The 19,854-nt window shown below is 34.4% G+C and overlaps 1 protein-coding gene and 1 long non-coding RNA gene across 10 annotated transcripts in view; one reads left to right on the top strand and one right to left on the bottom strand.

Moving 5' to 3' along the window:
• The window catches only part of LOC120627836 (phosphatidylinositol 4-kinase alpha), a 45,842-nt gene that overhangs the window by 5,458 nt on the left and 20,530 nt on the right, over positions 1-19,854 (top strand). The window contains exons 3-16 of one of the 9 annotated variants that reach the window (XM_039895911.1): positions 7,102-7,823; positions 8,149-8,262; positions 8,603-8,620; positions 11,236-11,413; positions 12,035-12,088; positions 12,559-12,659; positions 13,463-13,613; positions 14,124-14,319; positions 14,712-14,822; positions 15,183-15,356; positions 15,748-15,958; positions 16,404-16,515; positions 17,301-17,312; positions 18,927-19,200. In XM_039895911.1, the coding sequence (XP_039751845.1) occupies positions 7,102-7,823; positions 8,149-8,262; positions 8,603-8,620; positions 11,236-11,413; positions 12,035-12,088; positions 12,559-12,659; positions 13,463-13,613; positions 14,124-14,319; positions 14,712-14,822; positions 15,183-15,356; positions 15,748-15,958; positions 16,404-16,515; positions 17,301-17,312; positions 18,927-19,200 (2,428 nt within the window). The remainder of the gene's footprint in view (positions 1-7,101; positions 7,824-8,148; positions 8,263-8,602; positions 8,621-11,235; positions 11,414-12,034; positions 12,089-12,558; positions 12,660-13,462; positions 13,614-14,123; positions 14,320-14,711; positions 14,823-15,182; positions 15,357-15,747; positions 15,959-16,403; positions 16,516-17,300; positions 17,313-18,926; positions 19,201-19,854) is intronic. The other 8 variants (XM_039895912.1, XM_039895915.1, XM_039895914.1 and 5 more) reach the window with 8 other exon arrangements.
• On the bottom strand, positions 965-5,006 carry LOC120627837. The gene is made up of 5 exons (XR_005658943.1): positions 4,929-5,006; positions 4,079-4,106; positions 2,062-2,085; positions 1,917-1,937; positions 965-1,001 (listed from the first exon to the last, which is right to left on the bottom strand). It is a non-coding gene; the product is annotated as an uncharacterized LOC120627837 (long non-coding RNA).

Below are 19,854 nucleotides of genomic sequence, written 5' to 3'. Positions count from 1 at the left end.
GAAGGCGAACAAGAAGTCGCCGCGTATAATAATGGTATTGTTGAAGTTATGATTATTATATTAAATAGCCCTTTAAATAGCTCAATAAATATAAAAAAAAACTATTACCACCCATACTGAAACCGGCTGCAGCTTCACCACCCGCTGCAAAAAAAAAATTATAATTAAATATTTTCTGTAAGCTTATAATGAAAAAACTTGCTAATTAAAAATATATGCCTATTATCTGTTCTCTAATAATTGTAAAGCAAACGAAGACTTTTTGACTTGATTTTCTACATGTGATGTAGGTACGTAAAATCGCTACAGAGCTGCTTTATTTACGTGCTCTGACTAAATGGAACGGCATAGTAATATGTACTATGTACTATGTTCTATGTACCTACGACCAAAATGTTGGACAAGCGGGAGTCTATGACAAGTTGGATAGTTGGATAGTTAACCTGAAAAAAAAGGGAGCTCCTATTTAAAAAAAATATTTTAGCTATAATGGCGTGCGGCCTTTAGATGAATGTCTATATTCAATCTGTGGTTTCCGACCCGTTTTCGTCATCCGTTATCTGTGTAGGTGTTACCAATAGACTTGCAAACTTTATTTAATGTTTGTAGTGTCTCTACTAATATAATGACTGCAAAAGTGTGTTTCTTTGTTTGTCCTTCCTATACGCCCTAACTACATAATGTTCTCAAAGGTATGTGGAGTCCACCAATCCGCACTGAGCCGGCGTCGTGGACTACGGTCTTAGCCCCGTCCCATTGTGGGAGTAGACCCTTAAATAAACTTGATTTTTGGCATAGAGTTGTTAGAAGGACGGAGAGTAACAAAGGCTACAAGGTTAAGGTTTATCCAAAGAAAACATACGGTTCCGGATTTGTAAAAAATCGTAATAAAAGCGGACAAGGAACGCGGGCAACAGCAAGTTATTCATATTTACCAGTACCTCCAGCCCCACCACTCCCACCACTCCCACCACCTTGTCCACCAGCTCCCATGCCAGCACCTGAAAAAGTATAAACTAGATATTAGCTATATATGTATAACTATGAAAGAACTTCACTTAGGTAGGTTCGTTTTATCATCAAATAAAGTCAAAGTCAATTATATATTCAATAAAATGGACTCGTAGCACTTTTGATGCGTACAATACATAGTGCCAATGTGAGCCATAGCAGCATTACCCCATAGCAAAATACCATAGGGCATTAAAGCTGTCAAAGTAACTAAACTCCATTTTGTCTTTCTTTTCTTATAAAGTAAATAACTTTACATTATTTTGGTATGGTTCAAAAATATAAAAATAGCTAGTGCTATGAAATAAATAAAAACAAACAAAATAAAAAGAGATTTTATTTACGGAAGTGTGTTTTTATTATTATCTTAATAATTTTAAAATAAACTTTACAATCAAAAGTAATAAAGATTGTTTGTATTATGAAACAGGTAAGACTTTAAAATAGACCAGCCTAGGAATTTCTACGTCTGTCAAATAGCGTAACTTTTTTCAAAGGAATATTTATCGATACACCATTCTATCCACCTCATATACTACTAAGTATTACAAAAGCTGAATCATTTAACTTAAATAAGCTTATCATAGAAATTAATTACAGGTTCTATAATAATAAAATTATTATCATGTCATTGACCCCATTACTGTAATTTTTCGTAATTTTGAAACCTTTACGGTTCCTGTCTCCAAAAAACGTTTAAACGTAGAGTTTTGTTTCAAGTACATTGTTACATCAATGATAATTAGGTGAAATACTTATGTGTGAAATGCTCCGACCAATAAGTAGTACTTGGTTTTAAGTGATATGGTGATAGCAAAAATAATAACCATCGCATTATTTTGTAGGCCTATTTTAATAAAAAAAAGCTTGTCTTTGTTACAATATTGAATGTTTTCTATACATACCCATGCTAAAACCGGCGCCACCTGTAAAAAAAACTATAACTGAATAAACAACATAATATTGTAACTATTGCAATGTAGTTTGTGTTTTAGTGATAACGTTATACAAAGGAAAGTTTTTTTGTAATCTAGAAAAAAAGTATCTTACCGCCAACACCTCCTCCTGCGCCACCTGAGAATTAAAAATAAATTATAATGAGTACACAGAATTAAGATCATACAGAACCTTCATTCAGCCATTATTGCATTCAGTGCATTGTGTCCAAAAACAGTAAAACGCTCTGCCCACGTCTCACTATTATTAAATATATATATATATTATGGTAAACGTGGTAAACCACCCACCGACAAAGACGTGCCGCTGATCGTTTCATTGTTCCGGTGCGATGTCGCGTAGAAACCGATTAGGGGTATAACTACCATACCACTCAACAGGTTAGCCCGCTACCATCTTAGACTGCATCATAACTTACCTCCGGGTTATCACCAGATATTGCAGTCAAGGGCAAACTTGAATTGGAATAAAAATAAACGTTTAGAACTTTAGAGGTAAAATGATTACTGTCAACTGCTAAATGGTATAAAATAACCTGTTCGAGAAACACTACTAAAGTAGAGGGCTTTTTGAATATTAATCGTGTACGCGGTTTCTGTATGTCCATAATTCTGTGAGTACCTAAGTAACATAGAGTAGGGTGTGTCTTAAAATTTTTATGTAAAGTGTTCTCTCTAGCGATTGTGTCAGGTCCAGGTATTGTGGTAAACTGTACATTTACAATGAAGATCTAGGCAGACAAGGGTTTAAAAACATAAATAATCCCTATCCATATCCCTACTAATATTATAAATGTGAACGTAAGTTTGTTTGTTACGCTTTCACGCAATAACTACTAAACCGATCATCGTGAAACTTTGGAAACATATTCTTGGAGGAAATAGAAGTAATATAGGATACTTTTTATCCCGAAATAAAGCTCAGTTCCTTTGTAAGAGGTGATGAAAAGTTTGTCGATTTTACACAAGGACTATATAAAAAATGATTACTATTTATTGTAAATGATAGGAGCTGAGACTGGTCAGACAGTTGTTTTCAGATATTGTTAATGCGAATAGATTTTTTTTTATAAGTATACACAACTTAAAAAATTCAGTACAACTAAACCTAAATTTAATGTCCATGTGTCTCAAAAAACAAACGCAGTCGATGTCGCGGGCAACAGCTAGTTGAACTATAAAGGTGTATTTTTTACAAAAGTAATTGTTTATGGAGAATTTGTAAGGACATGTAATCGCAACAATAATGTGTTTGTCTATTCTATAACAATGGTCTATTTGAGTATCCAAACCCTTTCGTTACCTACTCATCTTCGTAAAATTTAACGAGTAAAATCGTGAACTACCTATCCCTCGATCACCATTCAATTTTGTGATTTAACGAATAAAACTATACCACTTACAATACGTTAGTTTCGTCATAACCGTAATAATTTGACAAAAGACAAACATTTCATCCCTCCCGACTTAGAAATCCATATTAATAATATAAACGCGAAAAGTACGATGGATAGTTGTTATAAATCACGCCAGAACGGCATAAGTAAAGAAAGAATATATATACTGAATTAGCACGAAGGCTATTTTTATACTGGAAGATAATGTACAGTCTGAGTGCGATACATTTGTTTTCATTTCACAGAGCAAGAGATCGACATGATGCTTTTGCATAGTGGGGTACAGAATAACATAAACATACACACAAAAATTTCCACCCGAAAAAAGTTGCGGGCTAGAACTAGTATTTTAATAAATGAAAGACAATTTTAATAGTATTTAATAAGTGTTTTAGGTATTTAAAAAGATAAATAAATAAATATGCGGCTAGATGGCGATGTGTGCATTGTCGTAGAACAATGCACACATCGCCATCTAGCCGCAAAGTAAGCGTAGCTTGTGTTATGGGTACTAAGATGACTGTTGAATATTTTTTTATGAATAATATACATAAATAAATATAATATACAGAACACCCAGACACTGAAAAACATTCATGTTCATCACACAAACATTTTCCAGTTGTGGGAATCGAACCCACGGACTCAGAAAGCAGGGTGTCTGCCCACTGTGCCATTCGGCCGTCACTTCGAACAACGATTAAAAACTCTTACTGTCTGCTTGAGCGGCAGCGTGTTCAATCTGAAACAAAACTTGTATTATTATAATTAATATTACATGTGTTACGTAAATTTGACGTCGGTCTCATGACCCCTTATGGCTCGAAACTAGTTGCCTTAGTACGAGATAGCTTGCTCGCAACCGAAGAGCCGTTTTCGAATTTCACTATACCGTCAAAGTAAAATGGGCCTATTTTATAGTTTAGAGGCGCAAATCAGGTATTTCCGATTTTTTTTTGCAAACTGTCGGTTCAATCCCCTAAGTGGGAGATCAGTGTCCGGGAGGTTTATAACGCGTTCCCCGGGCGTCTAATCATGCCAACAAAAGGGAGATACCCCCTTTAGAGGGAGGAGTCCCCGATAACCTCCGTCCTGCCCGAGGATCGGAGGTAGAAAAGCTTTTCCGTAGAAATAAGCTTAATAAGATCCTAAGATTTAACTCTGATGTTAAATTATTTCAATACTCGAAAACGACACCTCGATTGCGAGCGAGACAATCTTGTAATAAGGGTACAAGGCAATCTCCGAAAAAATTCACGCGAGTTCAGCCATTAATAAGTTTAAGTCATAAAATATTTCAATTTATTTTAATTATTATTAAAAAATTGTCTCCAAAATGAAAAGTAAAGACAGATTATTAAATTTTATAAATTTAAAATACATATAAAGATTTTTCGTAAAAGACAGGATTTGAACCTGCGACTCTCTGGCAATCGCGGCTTTAGGTACTAGCGATAGGTTGCCAGAGAGTTGCAGGTTCATATCCTGTCGGCTCCGAAAAATTATAAAATTATAAGTTTACTAAATATCATAAGCACATAGAAATGTTATTATAGAAACTCACACTTCCAATGAACATTAGTGCTAAAATCGTTAAAGTAAACATTTTAAACATTTTCACAGTTTAATCACAAGGTTCTCTACTCGTACACACGCTATGAAAACAATGACATATCTCTGCAATCTTGGACAATATAAACACATTGAAATAGTGGAGGGGGGGTTTACATTTATTTCCGTTTACACGGGAATTTATGTGTTCTCTAGAATGTTGTAATGTATCCTATAATGACATGGTTAGTTAAACATTTTTATAAATTGTTAGCAGATGCACGCAGCTTTGTTTGTATGAGTTTCGATGTTAATGTACGCCTCGCTGTCAATGTTTAGTATTCATTATAGCCCGCTAACCGACATTCGAGCAACGTGGTGGGTCTATACACTAAAATCCTCTGTGCTTGAGGAGGCCGATAGCAAGTATAGTATACGATGATACCTTTACTAATCAACAATATTGGACGGCCGATTGACGCAGTTTGCAGCGATCCTGCTTTCCGAGTCCAAGGCCGTGGGTTCGATTCCCACAACTGGAAAATGTTTGTGTGATGAGCATGAATGTTTATAAGTATATTATAAGTATTTATATATATTATTCATAAAAATATTCACAGTCATCTCAGTACCCATAACACAAGCTACGCTTACTTTGGGGCTAGATGGCGATGTGTGCGTTGTCGTAGTATATAAATTATAAAAAAAAAAAAAATGACCAAGCTAATTGAGACAACTCCCTGATTCAGAATTTAAGTAGAACTCTATAATTGCATTCTGAACCAAGGAACGTAGTAATTTCCATTAAATATTACGAAAAATATACTTATTTAACAGCAAATACTAAAATCAATCAATTTACAAATATAATTCGCCGATAATAGTACGTTTGGTCTTCGTAAATTGTCTCCTTTGTACACAGTTACAATATGATTCGATAGATGGCGTTACACTTGGCGTACAAGGTAAAATTTAGTTTTGCCTCACAGCGCGAGGTTTTGGTTCGGAGTAAACCAATGTAAATTGAAGACTGCGCAGAGCTACTTAAATCTATCCGGCTCGAAGGACTATATAAAATGCAAACGGGAAGCTCTTGGTTTTGGAAATGGCGTATAGTTGTAGCCCTTTTTATACCATCAACTTCAATCACTAGTGTAACCTGGTCTCCACCTAGATAAATGCTTGTCAAACGAAGTTCTTATATAACATGCAGGCAAAGGTCATACAGCCTATTCAGTCTGATTTTATAGAGTGCTGTTTTTCTCTAGGTGTTAATCATGACATTTCCAGTCATTATTGACTTTCAATGATAAAGTAATCAACATTGAATTTCAATAACAAATACATGAAGTCTAATGATATCCTACCAGTTAATTACACTTTAACCTGTGAGGTCAGTCTAATTTTAGCTTTCTTGAAAAATAATTTATTTCTTCTTCACCAACAATAAAGCTCATTTGAACGAACAAATAATCATGGAAAGCAGGTATTAAACGGCGCTATTAGGTATATAAAATAAAAAAGAATTTATTCGAATTGAAAATCTTCTACTTTCAGAAGTTAATATTAAAACCTAAGATGAACCACATGTTATATAACCACAGACTTACTACTTAGTTGTGATAAACAATTATTTGTCCTATTTAGATGTTATTTATGTAAAGATAATTTTTTTGTGTCATTAACACCAAATGAGTTAGTTCCGTCCTAAGTTATGACGAGTCTACAGCAATTATTTACGTTTCGTACTTAGTTTTATGTAAACAGTTTATTTCATTTTCAAGTTTAAATGCTGGAAAATTTTGACCTTTTTGTATTTTGCTTCAAATTGTTGCGAAAAAATATTTAGAGCTATTTATTCCAAGCATCAAAAAGATCCAAATTGCTGGATTGTAAATTTTGGGAAACTACAGAAAGCTCATGTGTGTTTTGGGTATTTTATTAATCAGACCTTGGAGAAATTATACACATACAGATAAACTTATCAACTAAACGTATTATGGATGAATGTCGTTTTAACACTGTCAGATTGTAATTGTTTGTAATTTTATCGGACTTTAGATCTGTTAAGTACATAGTTATCAAGTCCCATTGTATTTTATAAAAATAGTTTATCAAGGTGATTAGGATCCATGATTTTATTGTAATATGTATAATGGATGGAATTAATATTATTTTAATTTCAGGAATTCCTATGTCGGAGAAATTCAGCTTTTGCCTCAACACGCTGCTCTCTGACGTTGCGAAGAAACAGCCTAACCTTCGGGAAGAAATCATCACAGCACAAATTGAACTTATGTCGAACTTAACAAAAGTCATCAACAACTGCCACGAAAGCAAAGATTACCTCGCATTATCCAAACTCCAATTATGCAAGAGCACACTGCCAATTTTGATAGGTCTAGCAAGGTCTATGGGACGGTATGCGACTGTTGAACCTCCTTTATTGTGCCGGTTATTCCCACAACCGAGCAGTCCAGTTAAAACGAAGGATCCAGAGCCTAGCTTCGAGTACTCCACTTTAGACAAGAAGAGGAAGTTTAATCAGTTTCGGCCCATCATACCCAGATCTTTATCAGGAAATCTTAACCCAAATAATGAGATTATAGTAGAAAATGGTAACGACACAGTAGACAGTACTGGTGGAACTCTAAAACGCAGTTCCTTCCATAGTTATAACTCCGTTCCGTACGATCCGACAACTTACTTCTTCCACAAATTCGGGTCAAGTTTTAATCAGTTTCCGTATATGCGATACTCGGAGTCACCTGAGAAAAGGATAAGTGTACAATTTTACGTTACGTATCTCCAGTCGATTCTCTCGCTGGCGAAGAAATTATTGACCAAAGATCTACTGGCATTTTTGGATGAGGAAGCCGAAGATATTTTTGCTTCTGGTCAGATTCAGGTATATATTTGTTGCTGAGTTTTCATAGATGGAGGTTACGTGTTAAGGACAAGATTTTACAGAAGTAAGGCCTCAGTTTAGTATATGACCTTGAATATAATACCACTGATTGTACAACTCATTCTACGATTTCTGATTCTATCATTTTAAGGAGTTTGTCAGTATTATTTATCACACTGCCCAATATAACGTAATTGTGAAACAAACTATGAATTGAATGAACGCCAAACATATCATGTAACTTCCGCCAAACATTGACACCATCAGTTCGCATATAATAATTTTCAAAGGAAAATAATTTAATGTTGATTGGTTTAATTTTCAGGTTTTTCCATACAAATCGTTTTCTGAGACGCTCAATTTAGTTATGGTAACTCTTTTACGAGATATATTACAGCATCAAAAAGATTTGCCTGGACCATTTACGAAGGATGTGCAAGTAAGTTGCTCATTATTTCACCCTGTTGATGCAAAGTTTCTTGTCTGTATTAACGTTGTGTGCATGAAATAAAGTAACGGGAAGAATACTTTATTGAATTTAGTCATACTTTTATTTAGGAAAGGTTGAATTCACTTATTTTACTGTAAACTCCTGCAACTAACTATCTATGTTCCATTAAAAACTTTCATGTTTATTTTATAATTTTACTTATTTTTATTATATTATGTTCATAGTTTTATATATTATAGTTTATTATTTATAACCCATCAGTTCCTGTTCGTACTTTAAAAAATAAAATATGTTGTTTTTTCCAATTTTATTATACAATCAACTTGAGGGGGCAAAACTAGTTCAGGTAAAAGCAGAATTACTATGCCAAGTATGTATAATTACTTTTGTTTCTAGTATAGACATTGTTTAGAATATCCCACGTAGTTAATGTCTTTTTAATATTAAACCCACTTTGTTCGTCTTTAAGTAGTAGTGTTTTGTATAAAATGTTGTTTAATTTAAAATGGTTACCTTAAAAAAACACGCTATGGCAATTTACTAAAGTTTTTATCTCAAGTTATTATCAAGCTAAATGTGATGTCGTATTATTATTACTGAGTGTTTTTAAGTAATCTAGTATATGCAACATACACTAAAATAAATAAGATTTAACTTTAATAAGATTTTTAGTGAAATTTTGATAACCTCCTTCCAATCACTTATAATTCTTAAAGGGCTTTTGTTTAGGTTTTTAGATTTCAAATCGTTCGGATATTTTTGGAAGAGTGTTATTGTACAAACTAGTTTTGTTAAAAAATTTAGTATCAACTAAGCTGTTTTTACCAGATCGCTTAAAACTGTAAATCTTTTTTGCGTAACAGTTTTTGAGAATCGCTTTCAGCAAATTTTCTAGTCTTTGTTTTTATTCAGTTATTGTTCTAAATAGAGTATCGGGGAATACAGATTCAGAGAAATAGTGTAATATATGCGGGAATTTATGTATATGGTTTATTAATCAAAAATTTTCCAAAAACAAAAAAGAGTATATAAATAAATTTACAAAAAATAATTAAAATAGGAAATTGGCTTATAAAACGATACCCTCACATCTTTTTCCTCATAATGTTACTTAAAACATTCCATTCAAAATAAATTATAATTTCATAAACAGAGAATTATACAAATTTATTCAGAATACTCAAACATCACACAGAAAAAGTATCTCTAATTCAAGTATTTTTCAGATATCATTAAAAGTCACAGTTGTGCAATTCATTGGGGGAATAGAACCTTTCACAACATACCACAACCTTAATATTATATTCTGCTCATATTCTATGCATTAAGTATAAATTGTCTAGGATTTCCATTGAAAATCAAGCCAGATAGAACTATACGGTGCCATTTATAACTTTGACTTAGCAAGAAAGTATTTAACTGGGGTTCTTTTAGCATATTAAACAAACCACAAATATTTTTTTTAACCTTACAATATGTTTATTTAAGTATTTTAGATAATGAACAATTAATGAAAATTGAAATTAATAAAAATACCGATTAAACGCTATCTTTGGGATAACATGACATGCAATGACGTCGCAAGTTATTCGAAATGTAAAAACTTTTTTTGATTTTATTTTTTCACAAAAGAGGAAAGTTCTAATAATTTGTAGTACATTCCGATAAACCCATTTGTTGTACCTACACATTCTATCTCTCTTACAAATTGTTATCTGGCTATCAGACGATAGACACCTGTGTAGAGCATAGTTTAAGAGGCGTGTAAAGAATCAAGAAGTTATCAATTAAAACGTGCAGCTTTATCTAATTGTTGTAGATTTCAGGAAATAAATAAATTAATGATAATCATTGTTTAGAAAAGTGGAGCATTAATTTACCCTTACATGTTTAGTTGACACAGTCATGTAGCCAGTTTACCCTATTGGCTATTTTGTCTACGTTATTTAAAGTGTAGTCAATGCTCCTTATTTGCGGCTTCAGTGTTCGTGGGACAGAATGATTATTAAAAATTTAACCAAATTATCTATATAACACCTTAACCTTTCCTTATGTTTTTAAATTGTTATACTTTTTTGGAATGTTTTCAATAGGACCTTTTACACAACACAGAACTAAAATCCGCCATGAAGTATCGTATCAGTCGGATATTGGTTATGTGTTTCAGTCTGATTTTATTGATTTGTCTCAATATGCGTGGCTTCGCTGGAGTGGTGTGATCAGTGGCACACACAGGCAGTCGACTAGGATAGGATTAATGGGCAGATGATATAGAATCAAAAATCTACAGCCCTCCATCCTGTTCTATCCTCGGCCTTTTTGACCTTTTTGATAGCTTCTGTAAACTTTATGGTGGTTTAAAATAAAATTTTGGGTCAGTAGTCATTTTGGAGTTTCCGTCACTTTGGGGAAGGAGCTTCGGCTTTTTTTTGGAGTTCACGAAAATATCTCTGTTTCTCGTCTTATCAGACGGATGTTCTTATTGTTGAGGCATTATATTATGAGGCTAATTTGCCGCGATCATCACCGATCGACAGAAACCATAATCTGGGTTAGTCACGCCAGAATTGTGGTTTGAGTACTTTGCTACGATGTTGAAGGCTTTAATGGATAGCGTTTCAGGTTGAGCTTCCATTGTTTATGTTTTAGTTTACAAACAGTTGGGTATAGAAACTATTTTTAAGCAGTTCATATAGTTCCACCTCAATGCATCAAAACACCGAGATCGAAAAATTGTACTGTCCTTTTTATCAAGTTTGCTTGCTTGTCAATTTGAATAACCATAGAGATACATGTACAACAGAACTGGCGTCATTGCCTTTCCAAAAGTTATTTTCTGCCCTCCTTATCTAGTCGACGCCCTGTACATGCCTTTAATAAGCCGTGTTGCATATTTGCTCGTGCTGCAATGAGTGTGGACTCTATTCCACATAATGTCCTGAATAAATTAAATGTTGGTAGGAATTCGTGAAATGCCTATTCCTGAGTGGCCAGACAGAGTTACAAAGTCGGCACCACGACGCATCAGAAAAAGAGGACAGGGAAAGCAACTTCGCAACTGTCAACAAGTTCAAGGTCAACGTAATGGCGAATTCAGCTTGTGTCGATCTTCTGGTATGGGCGATTGGTGATGAGACAGGTAATTTAATGATTCCACAACTATTCTACATTACAGTCTTATGACTAGCATATTCGACTATGGATCTAAGGATCAGGTATATAAGGATTATATTAAAAATGTAAGGTAATAGGGAATATTAGGTGTAAAGACATGCCGCCTTTTCCGACATACCAGTCAGAACGCAACTCAAACGGGATTACGAAATACCTTTTGCCGGCCTTTCTGTAAAAAAGTTAAAACTATGGCTCTCTCAAGACCTGTTAACTTCGATGTTCGTTATTTTTACAAAGAGAAAAAGAAAAGAAAAGGATTCTCCTTGTATTAATATAGAGGAAAAGCTATTCTATATATATGAAACTGCTGGTCTGCATCTGATTATTACTTACTTATTGTGCTTGATAGGTATGGCTTATTGCATTTTTCTTCTTCTGCTTATATTGTCGATACAGTTCAATTTTATTGTAAAAACTATTGAAACTGGTCAGCGAATATATCAAGGACTTTATCAATGATTCTTGCAACTGAAGTCCTAAGTTATAAAGTCTTAAAAAAATAATAATGACCTTCTTTCCCAATTAAAATAAATTGTGTACTATTTATTGATATTTTATATTAAGTAGTGTTTATAATGATTTCCAGTGTACGACGATTATGACGTGCCAGCTCTATTAAACGCTTTAACTATATTAATAGGTATTTTTCACGTAAGGTTTGAGGGTTACCCCTTGTTACTAACAGCACAGCACGATCGAAGTGACCATGTAATATGTCCTTAAAATCGACTTTACCAACGTTTTAGGTGTTCGATTGGGAATACTATTTCGTAGGGGTTTTTTTTACGATATCGCTTAATTAAGTAGCATTATTTAGATTTTAATATATTGACTAACTTCATGAGGTTTTACTGTGTTTCACTAATATTTTATCCATTTCTAAATCGTCTCGTTACACCTACATATAATGGATATTCTATATACCTCGCGTAAATTGTGCGTGGCTTACAAGTGCGTAAGGATTATTGCATATTAAACAATCCAAAACATTTTTCCTTTCATGAGAGTTTTTGCGTTGTTATTGTTCGAAGAATTAATTTGCAAAGAGCATGTGTGCTAAGAATTAACTTATAATTTGAATATTTATTTAAAAAAAATGTTTTTTCGTAGGTGCAGATTCTCTTTGCGGAAGATTGACGGAGAAAATTAACTCTAATCACAATCACAAATTGATATTGGCTCATATGCCGTTACTGATGGTCTGTCTTGAAGTGAGTGTCCAGTATATTTTTTCGACTAGAAAAATCGACTTTATTTCACACCACCAAAACTTTTACCCCGTCACCTTTATTTATTATAAAACCACACTATGAACAAGTTTATTAAACAAGATTCAGTTGTTTTTATTTTTTTAAGGTAGGTTCGCAGTGGGCAGCGACCCTGCTTGCTGAGTCCAAGGTCGTGGGTTCGATTCCCACAACTGGACAATGTTTGTGTGATGAACACGAATGTTTTTCAGAGTCTGGGTGTATCTATATATTATAAGTATTTATGTATATTATTCATAAAATTATTCCTCAGTTATCTTAGTACTCATAACATAAGCTACGCTTACTTTGGGACTGGATGGCTATGTGTGTATTGTCATAGTAGTTTTTATTAGTATGTTTATTTATTTACCTAGATTCAGTAGAAAATTTCGCGGAATGTCGTCTTTATGTCACAGCACCTGAAACCATTATTTATTATAATACCACTTTATGAACATGTTCATCAAACAAGTTTCAGTAGTTTTTATTTCAATATATTTAAAATTGATAATATTTTTAATTTGTATAGAAGCAGGCGTTAATTTGCGGCATTACAGGATATACAATGAATATTAAGATTAATAAAAAAAAATATAGCAACAAAGAACATTATCAGTGGTATTATATATTTTTTAATTTCATGTCACAAATGTCTTTGCAAATGAATAGAATGATGATTTGGTAGGCAATGGAACTCCAAACTCCTGTCATGAAATTATAAACTTGGCTATCCTAAATTCAACATAAAGGAAATCTTCTTTCAGGGTCTTGGAAAATTAGCAACAAAATTCCCAACAATAGCGAACACTTCAATATATTGTTTGCGAGATTTCTTAGTTACACCTTCACCTATACTTTTTAAATTGCACAAACTTGAACTCGAAAAAACTGGAAAAGAACATATGAAAGCCTCACGTAAGTTATTATATATTTATTTATAATCAAACTTTTTAAACGGTCTAAAGGATATTATTTTATTAACATAAAATTAGAAATTATATCGTGAAGGCCATACAATTTGATACCATAGGCAAACCCTCAATAAAATCCTGGATTGCTCACCAATACAAGTACATACACAGTTAACATCGACTCATATATCAACATTTCCCAAAAAAAAAGGAAATCCCTCGACAAAAAAATGTAATACGCCATTTTGTGGTAGCGGCCATCTTGAATTGGAATTTAGTCCATAATATTCTACTACTCAAGTTCTTTCATTCGATACTGATATCGAGAGGTATAAAAAGGAATGTGACCCGCCAAATATGTAACATTGCTAAGGATACTACAATCAAAATCGGTTTATCCAGCTACGATGCCACAAACACACACACACACACACACACACTTAAATGCGCACACATACACACTCCCTTTTGGTTCGGGGGTTAAATTATGAAAGAAAAAATTAATAACTTTAAGTTCAAGGCAAGGAACATCAGAATCTGACGGAAACGGGGGCTCCAGTCAAATCGAGTCCGTTCGAAAAACTTCGCGACGCTGCTATAGAGAACCTCTGCGTCGCCCTGGAAGCGGCGCTTACCGTGGACCCATTCTGCGTACCTGCCTTAGTTGGATCCGTTAGTAATAGACTGTTTACTGCCGAGACTAGTGACAGGTAAGATATCATTTATCATCATCACATCACTATCAACCAATTATGGCCCTCAAGAGGGCACGCGTCTCCTCTCGAAAGAGATTTTAAGCCATAGTCCACCACGTGGCCAAAGGATTTCATCGTCCACAACGTGGCATGCAGGTTTCCGCACGATGTTTTTACCGTTGAATAAGTGATGTTTAATTACTTTATAAACGCAAATAATTTCAATTGCAGGCCTTACGTAAGGCCCTGAGCACCTCTCCCAAAAAGCCAAACTTAATAAACAGTCCCAACTTTGTTAAACTTTCGATACCTGTCAAATTTATATGTTACTACTATTTAGAAGTGTTAAGGTATTATAAGGTATTTTCAATATGTTTTACATGCTCTCTGTAATATTATTATTCCAGCGAGTCGTCATTGATCAGCACAAACATAGTGATAATGTTGGGACACGTGGCCGTTGCTCTCAAGGACACACCAAAAACAACAGACACCATACTGCAGTTCTTCCAACAGAGGTATTATTTTATAATCTCTTATAGTGCCAGTCATTTTTATAGTTTTACAACTTGGTGTTTATATTTTATATATTACGACGTGCTCTCTCCTTATTTTCTAAACTGTTTGTTAACAATAATTATTCTTCCTCACCCAATTTTTGAGCACTAAAATTCTAAAAGTTGTATTTCCTTATTTCTTGTTCGTTTTCTACCTTTCGAGGTTTATATCGATATTATCCTATCATGAAAAAAAGTGTCTTGACAGACAGACGAACTGACAATGAAGTGACTGACGTGAAGAGAAGACTATGATGATATATGGGTTCGTTTTTCAATTTGAGTTGAGGAACCATCAAAGAATTCATTGTTATTTTCAAGGTTGTGCCGTTCTCCATCCTCGCTAGACACCCTCATCGTAGATCAACTAGGCTGCATGGCGTTGGCTAGCCCTGAAGGGCCGGCTCATGATGAAATCATGCGCATGTTTACCGTCATCACTGTGGAAGCCGCCAGTGCTGCGTACCAGCATACTGATGACAGGAAGCAGTATCGGTGAGTTGTTTATGTTTATTGTAGTTATTTTATGATTTCCAAAAAAAAATTAATAATAATAACTAAAAGATCTACAATATATAATCTATTAAGTATTTAGAAAGATAAAAAGGAGTGGTCTTTCTTGTTGGAGATCTGTTGAAGATGGGTATACGCAATATATTCGATCTGATCATCATTTGAGAGAACTATTAGTTCGTTAAATGGACGTTTTAAAATGCCAGATTGTTTTTAATAATGTGTCATGGAAGTGATATTAAATCGGCTGGCTTTTTTTCTGTTAAATCTTTATACGTTTTTGCCTAAAAATGTTGTCAGTTATTCTGTAACAAAAGATATAGATATATCTCTGCTATTCAGATTGTATCTTAACTTTTTTTTCGTTACTTAGGCACGTATCCGGCGCAGTCCTTAACGCTCTAGCCAACATAGCAGCAAACGTTCGAGGGACCGTCGCTCGACTCGATTTGCTCACTCGTTTGCTCGAACTGTTCGTGCAACTTGGTCTAGGGGGAGAACGGGCCACCGATCGGTCACCGGCTCCAGTGTTGAAGGCATCGGGCAGTGCTGGAAATTTGGGCGTACTTATACCTGTTATTGCGGTGAGTAAAGAGATTGATATGGTTTAAGTAGAATAGCTTCATTTATAAATTATCATCATAATCATTACAACCAGTTGAAATGGTCCGTCCACACTTCAATGTATGAATTTAGAAATTAGTTTACAACTGACACTGCAACTTTTATATGGCTTCTTGAATTAGTATTTAAACGGTGTAAGTCAACGAGTCACAAAGCTGAAGTGGTTATAGGCAGGGCTCATAGCTCCAAAAACCAATGGACTTATGGGCCCAAGGTGCTAGAATGGTGACATCGCACCAGTAAGCCCCCGACGACGTGGACAGGTGACTGGACAGGGTTGCAGAAAGCCGCTGGACCCAAGCGACACGAGACCCTGCTTTTTGGAACTCCTAACTACAGACCTATGTCCAGCAGTGTAGCACCAGATGGTTTTTTTAATAATAATCTATTATTTTTTATCTACAGGTACTAGTCAAAAGGTTACCTCCAATAAAAAACCCAAAACCTCGTCTCCACAAACTCTTTAAGGATTTTTGGTTGTACTGCGTCGTCATGGGATTCACCGCTGCCGAATCAGGTAAATATCTCGCTACCTCCATTATATTTCCATCATGCTCTTATATAAATGTACCCACAATTTTGAACCTCTCAATAATTATCAACTATGATTCCATTGTTTTTAAATTCAATTTAGCACCCTTTGTGTATTCCTCGTGTATTTTATACTTATAAGGGGCCATCTATTAATTACGTTATATAAATCAAATCAAATCTATATTGAATCCTTTTATGCTTTTCTGGAGCTGTATGTGAGTCTAATAAGATCTCATATTTTTATCGAATCTGATCCCACTTCTGTAGTGATCTAAACAGATTTAAAATGATAAGGCTTGAATGCGTGGAGGTATTGTTACTAAAAATGGCAAAAAAACCCGTTCCGCGTCGCGGTACATATAAAATAGAACGAGGTATAAACAAGTAGCGCAAACTCCAATTTATTGGTGCCAAAACGTTGTATTGCCGATTTGAGAGTAGGATTTAACTGAATACTAAAATTTATCATTTGTTGTGTTAAATATCGTCGTATATTGTTACGTCGGCTAAACGAAAATATTTTATTCACAATCCGTAGTTTTAGTGATCTAAGAGATACTGGTTTATTTAGTGGTTGAATTGGTGAAAGATATTTGCTCGCAGATACGGGTATCTATCTATTAATTTGACATGTCGATGCTCCTAATATTATTTGTGGATGGATTGAAATAATGCGTAATCTATTGATGGCCCGTCCTGTGCTATTACATTAATATTCTATATTATTTAAACATCTTATTGTCTCTTCTTCTATGGCCACGCCTGTAGCAATGCGAAAGCGTGAGTAAAGATGCTTATAGAAAATTCTTAGATGTATGTCGTTTGGTTTTTATATTTCCGAAAGGTTTTATGTGTTTCTTTTATATAACGATATATACAATTTTTCGTAACATTTTATACTTTTAATAACATTAAATTAGTAGTAACTATAGATTTTTTCAATCTTTAGACATAGTCATAAGTAGAAAAAATATATTCCTTCTTCTCTATATCAATAACATTTTTAATCTGTAATTTAAATTGTAGAACAGAAAAGTTCGTTAGATTGGATGTCTAATGAAATAAAACCGCGGGCCACATCAGCTGAGCATACTATACTTGTGTATATGTCATTATATGAAAAACATTTTGTATACCGAATTAGATGGGGAGGGATGGGTTTTTTTTAAAGTACATCAGTGTTTTAAAAAAAATGTAGTGTGTTTTGATTTTGAATATATCAGTGTTTTCGGTTTTTCTCGATTTTTGAATGCGTTGTTAGAGATTATAATTTCAGATTTGTTATGTAGGAGTGGATACGATTGGTTTTTGCTTTTTAAAGCGAGTATTAAGTGTTAAGATATATATATATAATGTTGGTGATGCTGAAATAGTTTTTTTTTAAATTGCGCTGTGTTTGTATTTAAATAATCAATACCAAATGTACGTTTGGACTTTCTGCTCTGTTTGGATTTTGTGTGATTCAAATATAAAATATAAATTCAACGGATAACGACGGAATAGTTATGAGTGTATTGTTACACTTAAACATACTACACCTTTCACATATATTCAAAGCGGAAAAAGACACTGGATATCTATTCCGTCGTTATACCACAAATAATTGATACCTCAATGTGGGTTGTATCCTTTTTGTTTAAAAAAGTCCAATTAGTCTTTATATTCCATTTAAAGGGGTCTAACCAGAGATGTGGGAGACATACTAGATTACCAGTTAAAAAAAAAACAATGAGAAAATGCGGTTTTTTTTATTCAGTTATTGCACAACCAAAAAAAAGGTTTACAAAAGGCGGACTTAATGCTTAAGCATTTTCTACCAGCCAACCTTGCGAGAAAAACGAGTGGGAGGTTTTTGCCCAATCACAATAAAAGAAGATAATGTTATAAAATAATCCAAGTGCGGATTATCTACCTACGTCTATCCATTCGACCGCGTTAAAGTTACCTACGATTTGGATGGCATCGATAGAGCGCCATCTAGTTATACAATTTTGGAAAACAGTATTTTCACTAGGTGGCGCTCTTCGTAGCGATTTCACGAGAATTGGTAGAAAATCTCACGCTAAGCACAATATGTTGTCTACTCCTCTCACTCTACTTATTTGTTAATATTGTTGACTTAATTTAACTACGGCGACAACTTCAAGCGATCCTATTGTGGAAGTCATCGTCAGTATTAGTTTTGCATTCTCGCATATCTCTGGCAGAAAGGTAGCCTTAATTTCACTTAAAAAGCTGTTTTTAATAACTTTCACAAAGTACAAGCTTAAAAAGAATCAATGTTTTTAATACCCTAACTGAACACAATAGTAATAATATTGTGACATATTAAAGAAAAACAATAATTATAATCTCATATTAAACAGCCAATAATCACTGCAAAACTTTCTCTAGGATTATGGCCCCAGGAATGGTATGCGGGTGTAAAAGAGATAGCCGTTAAATCGCCCTTCCTTGTCTCTCAAACTTCTTTACGCTCAGAAATGAGAGAGTTACAGTACACGTCAGCAGTTAGGAACGACTCTGTATCGATAAACGAACTGCAGGAGCTAAAGACACAGATACTGAATTTATTGGATCACCAGCCAGATGTGACTCCGATAGTAAATAAACTCACGTTTGCACCGTGTATGTATCTGCTGAGCGTTTATTGGCTGGAGACTTTGAGGTAAGTCACATTCAGAGGCCCAACTAAAATTGTGGCGTATATTAAAGAATCGCATGTCGATTTGTTCCTTATGGTCTCTATATAACAATGATATGATTATCCCCACCTCATCGTAGCGGAGTACTAAGACATCAACTCTAAACAATGTGAATCTAGAAATCTCACTAGCGATTTTCTCGTAACTACGCTCGGTCGGGCGCGGCGTTGAATCTTTAATTATTATAAGATGTTTAAAATAAATACGTGACAATTTAAAAACAAACGTGAATTGATTGATTAATTCATTAGCTGTAAAACTAAAGATGCCAAGGTCCCAATCGAGCTCTGGTCTGAGGAGAAGTTCAAAACACGCAAAAAACTCAGCCGTGTGTTGGTGCCAGATCAGAATACAGTTGTTCCCACCCCTCGTCCTCCCGCGGGTGTCCTACGAAGGGCATCAGCTTCCCCTGTGTTGTCCACCTTCTACTGCGACCTCAACCGTGTTGCCCAGCTGATTATTTTTAAATTCCGCGGGTAACTTATACCAGCAGCTTTTTTGGAATAAATATTATCCCATGCCCATCTCGTGGATGCACGCTACATAATAACGTTTTCATCAAGATTATACGATTGCGTAATAAACAAACACACACCCCTATATTATAGTAGTTTGGA

The sequence above is a fragment of the Pararge aegeria genome, chromosome 12, assembly GCF_905163445.1.
Source record: "Pararge aegeria chromosome 12, ilParAegt1.1, whole genome shotgun sequence".
Lineage (NCBI taxonomy): Eukaryota > Metazoa > Arthropoda > Insecta > Lepidoptera > Nymphalidae > Pararge > Pararge aegeria.
This window is presented reverse-complemented; position numbering and strand designations above follow the sequence as displayed.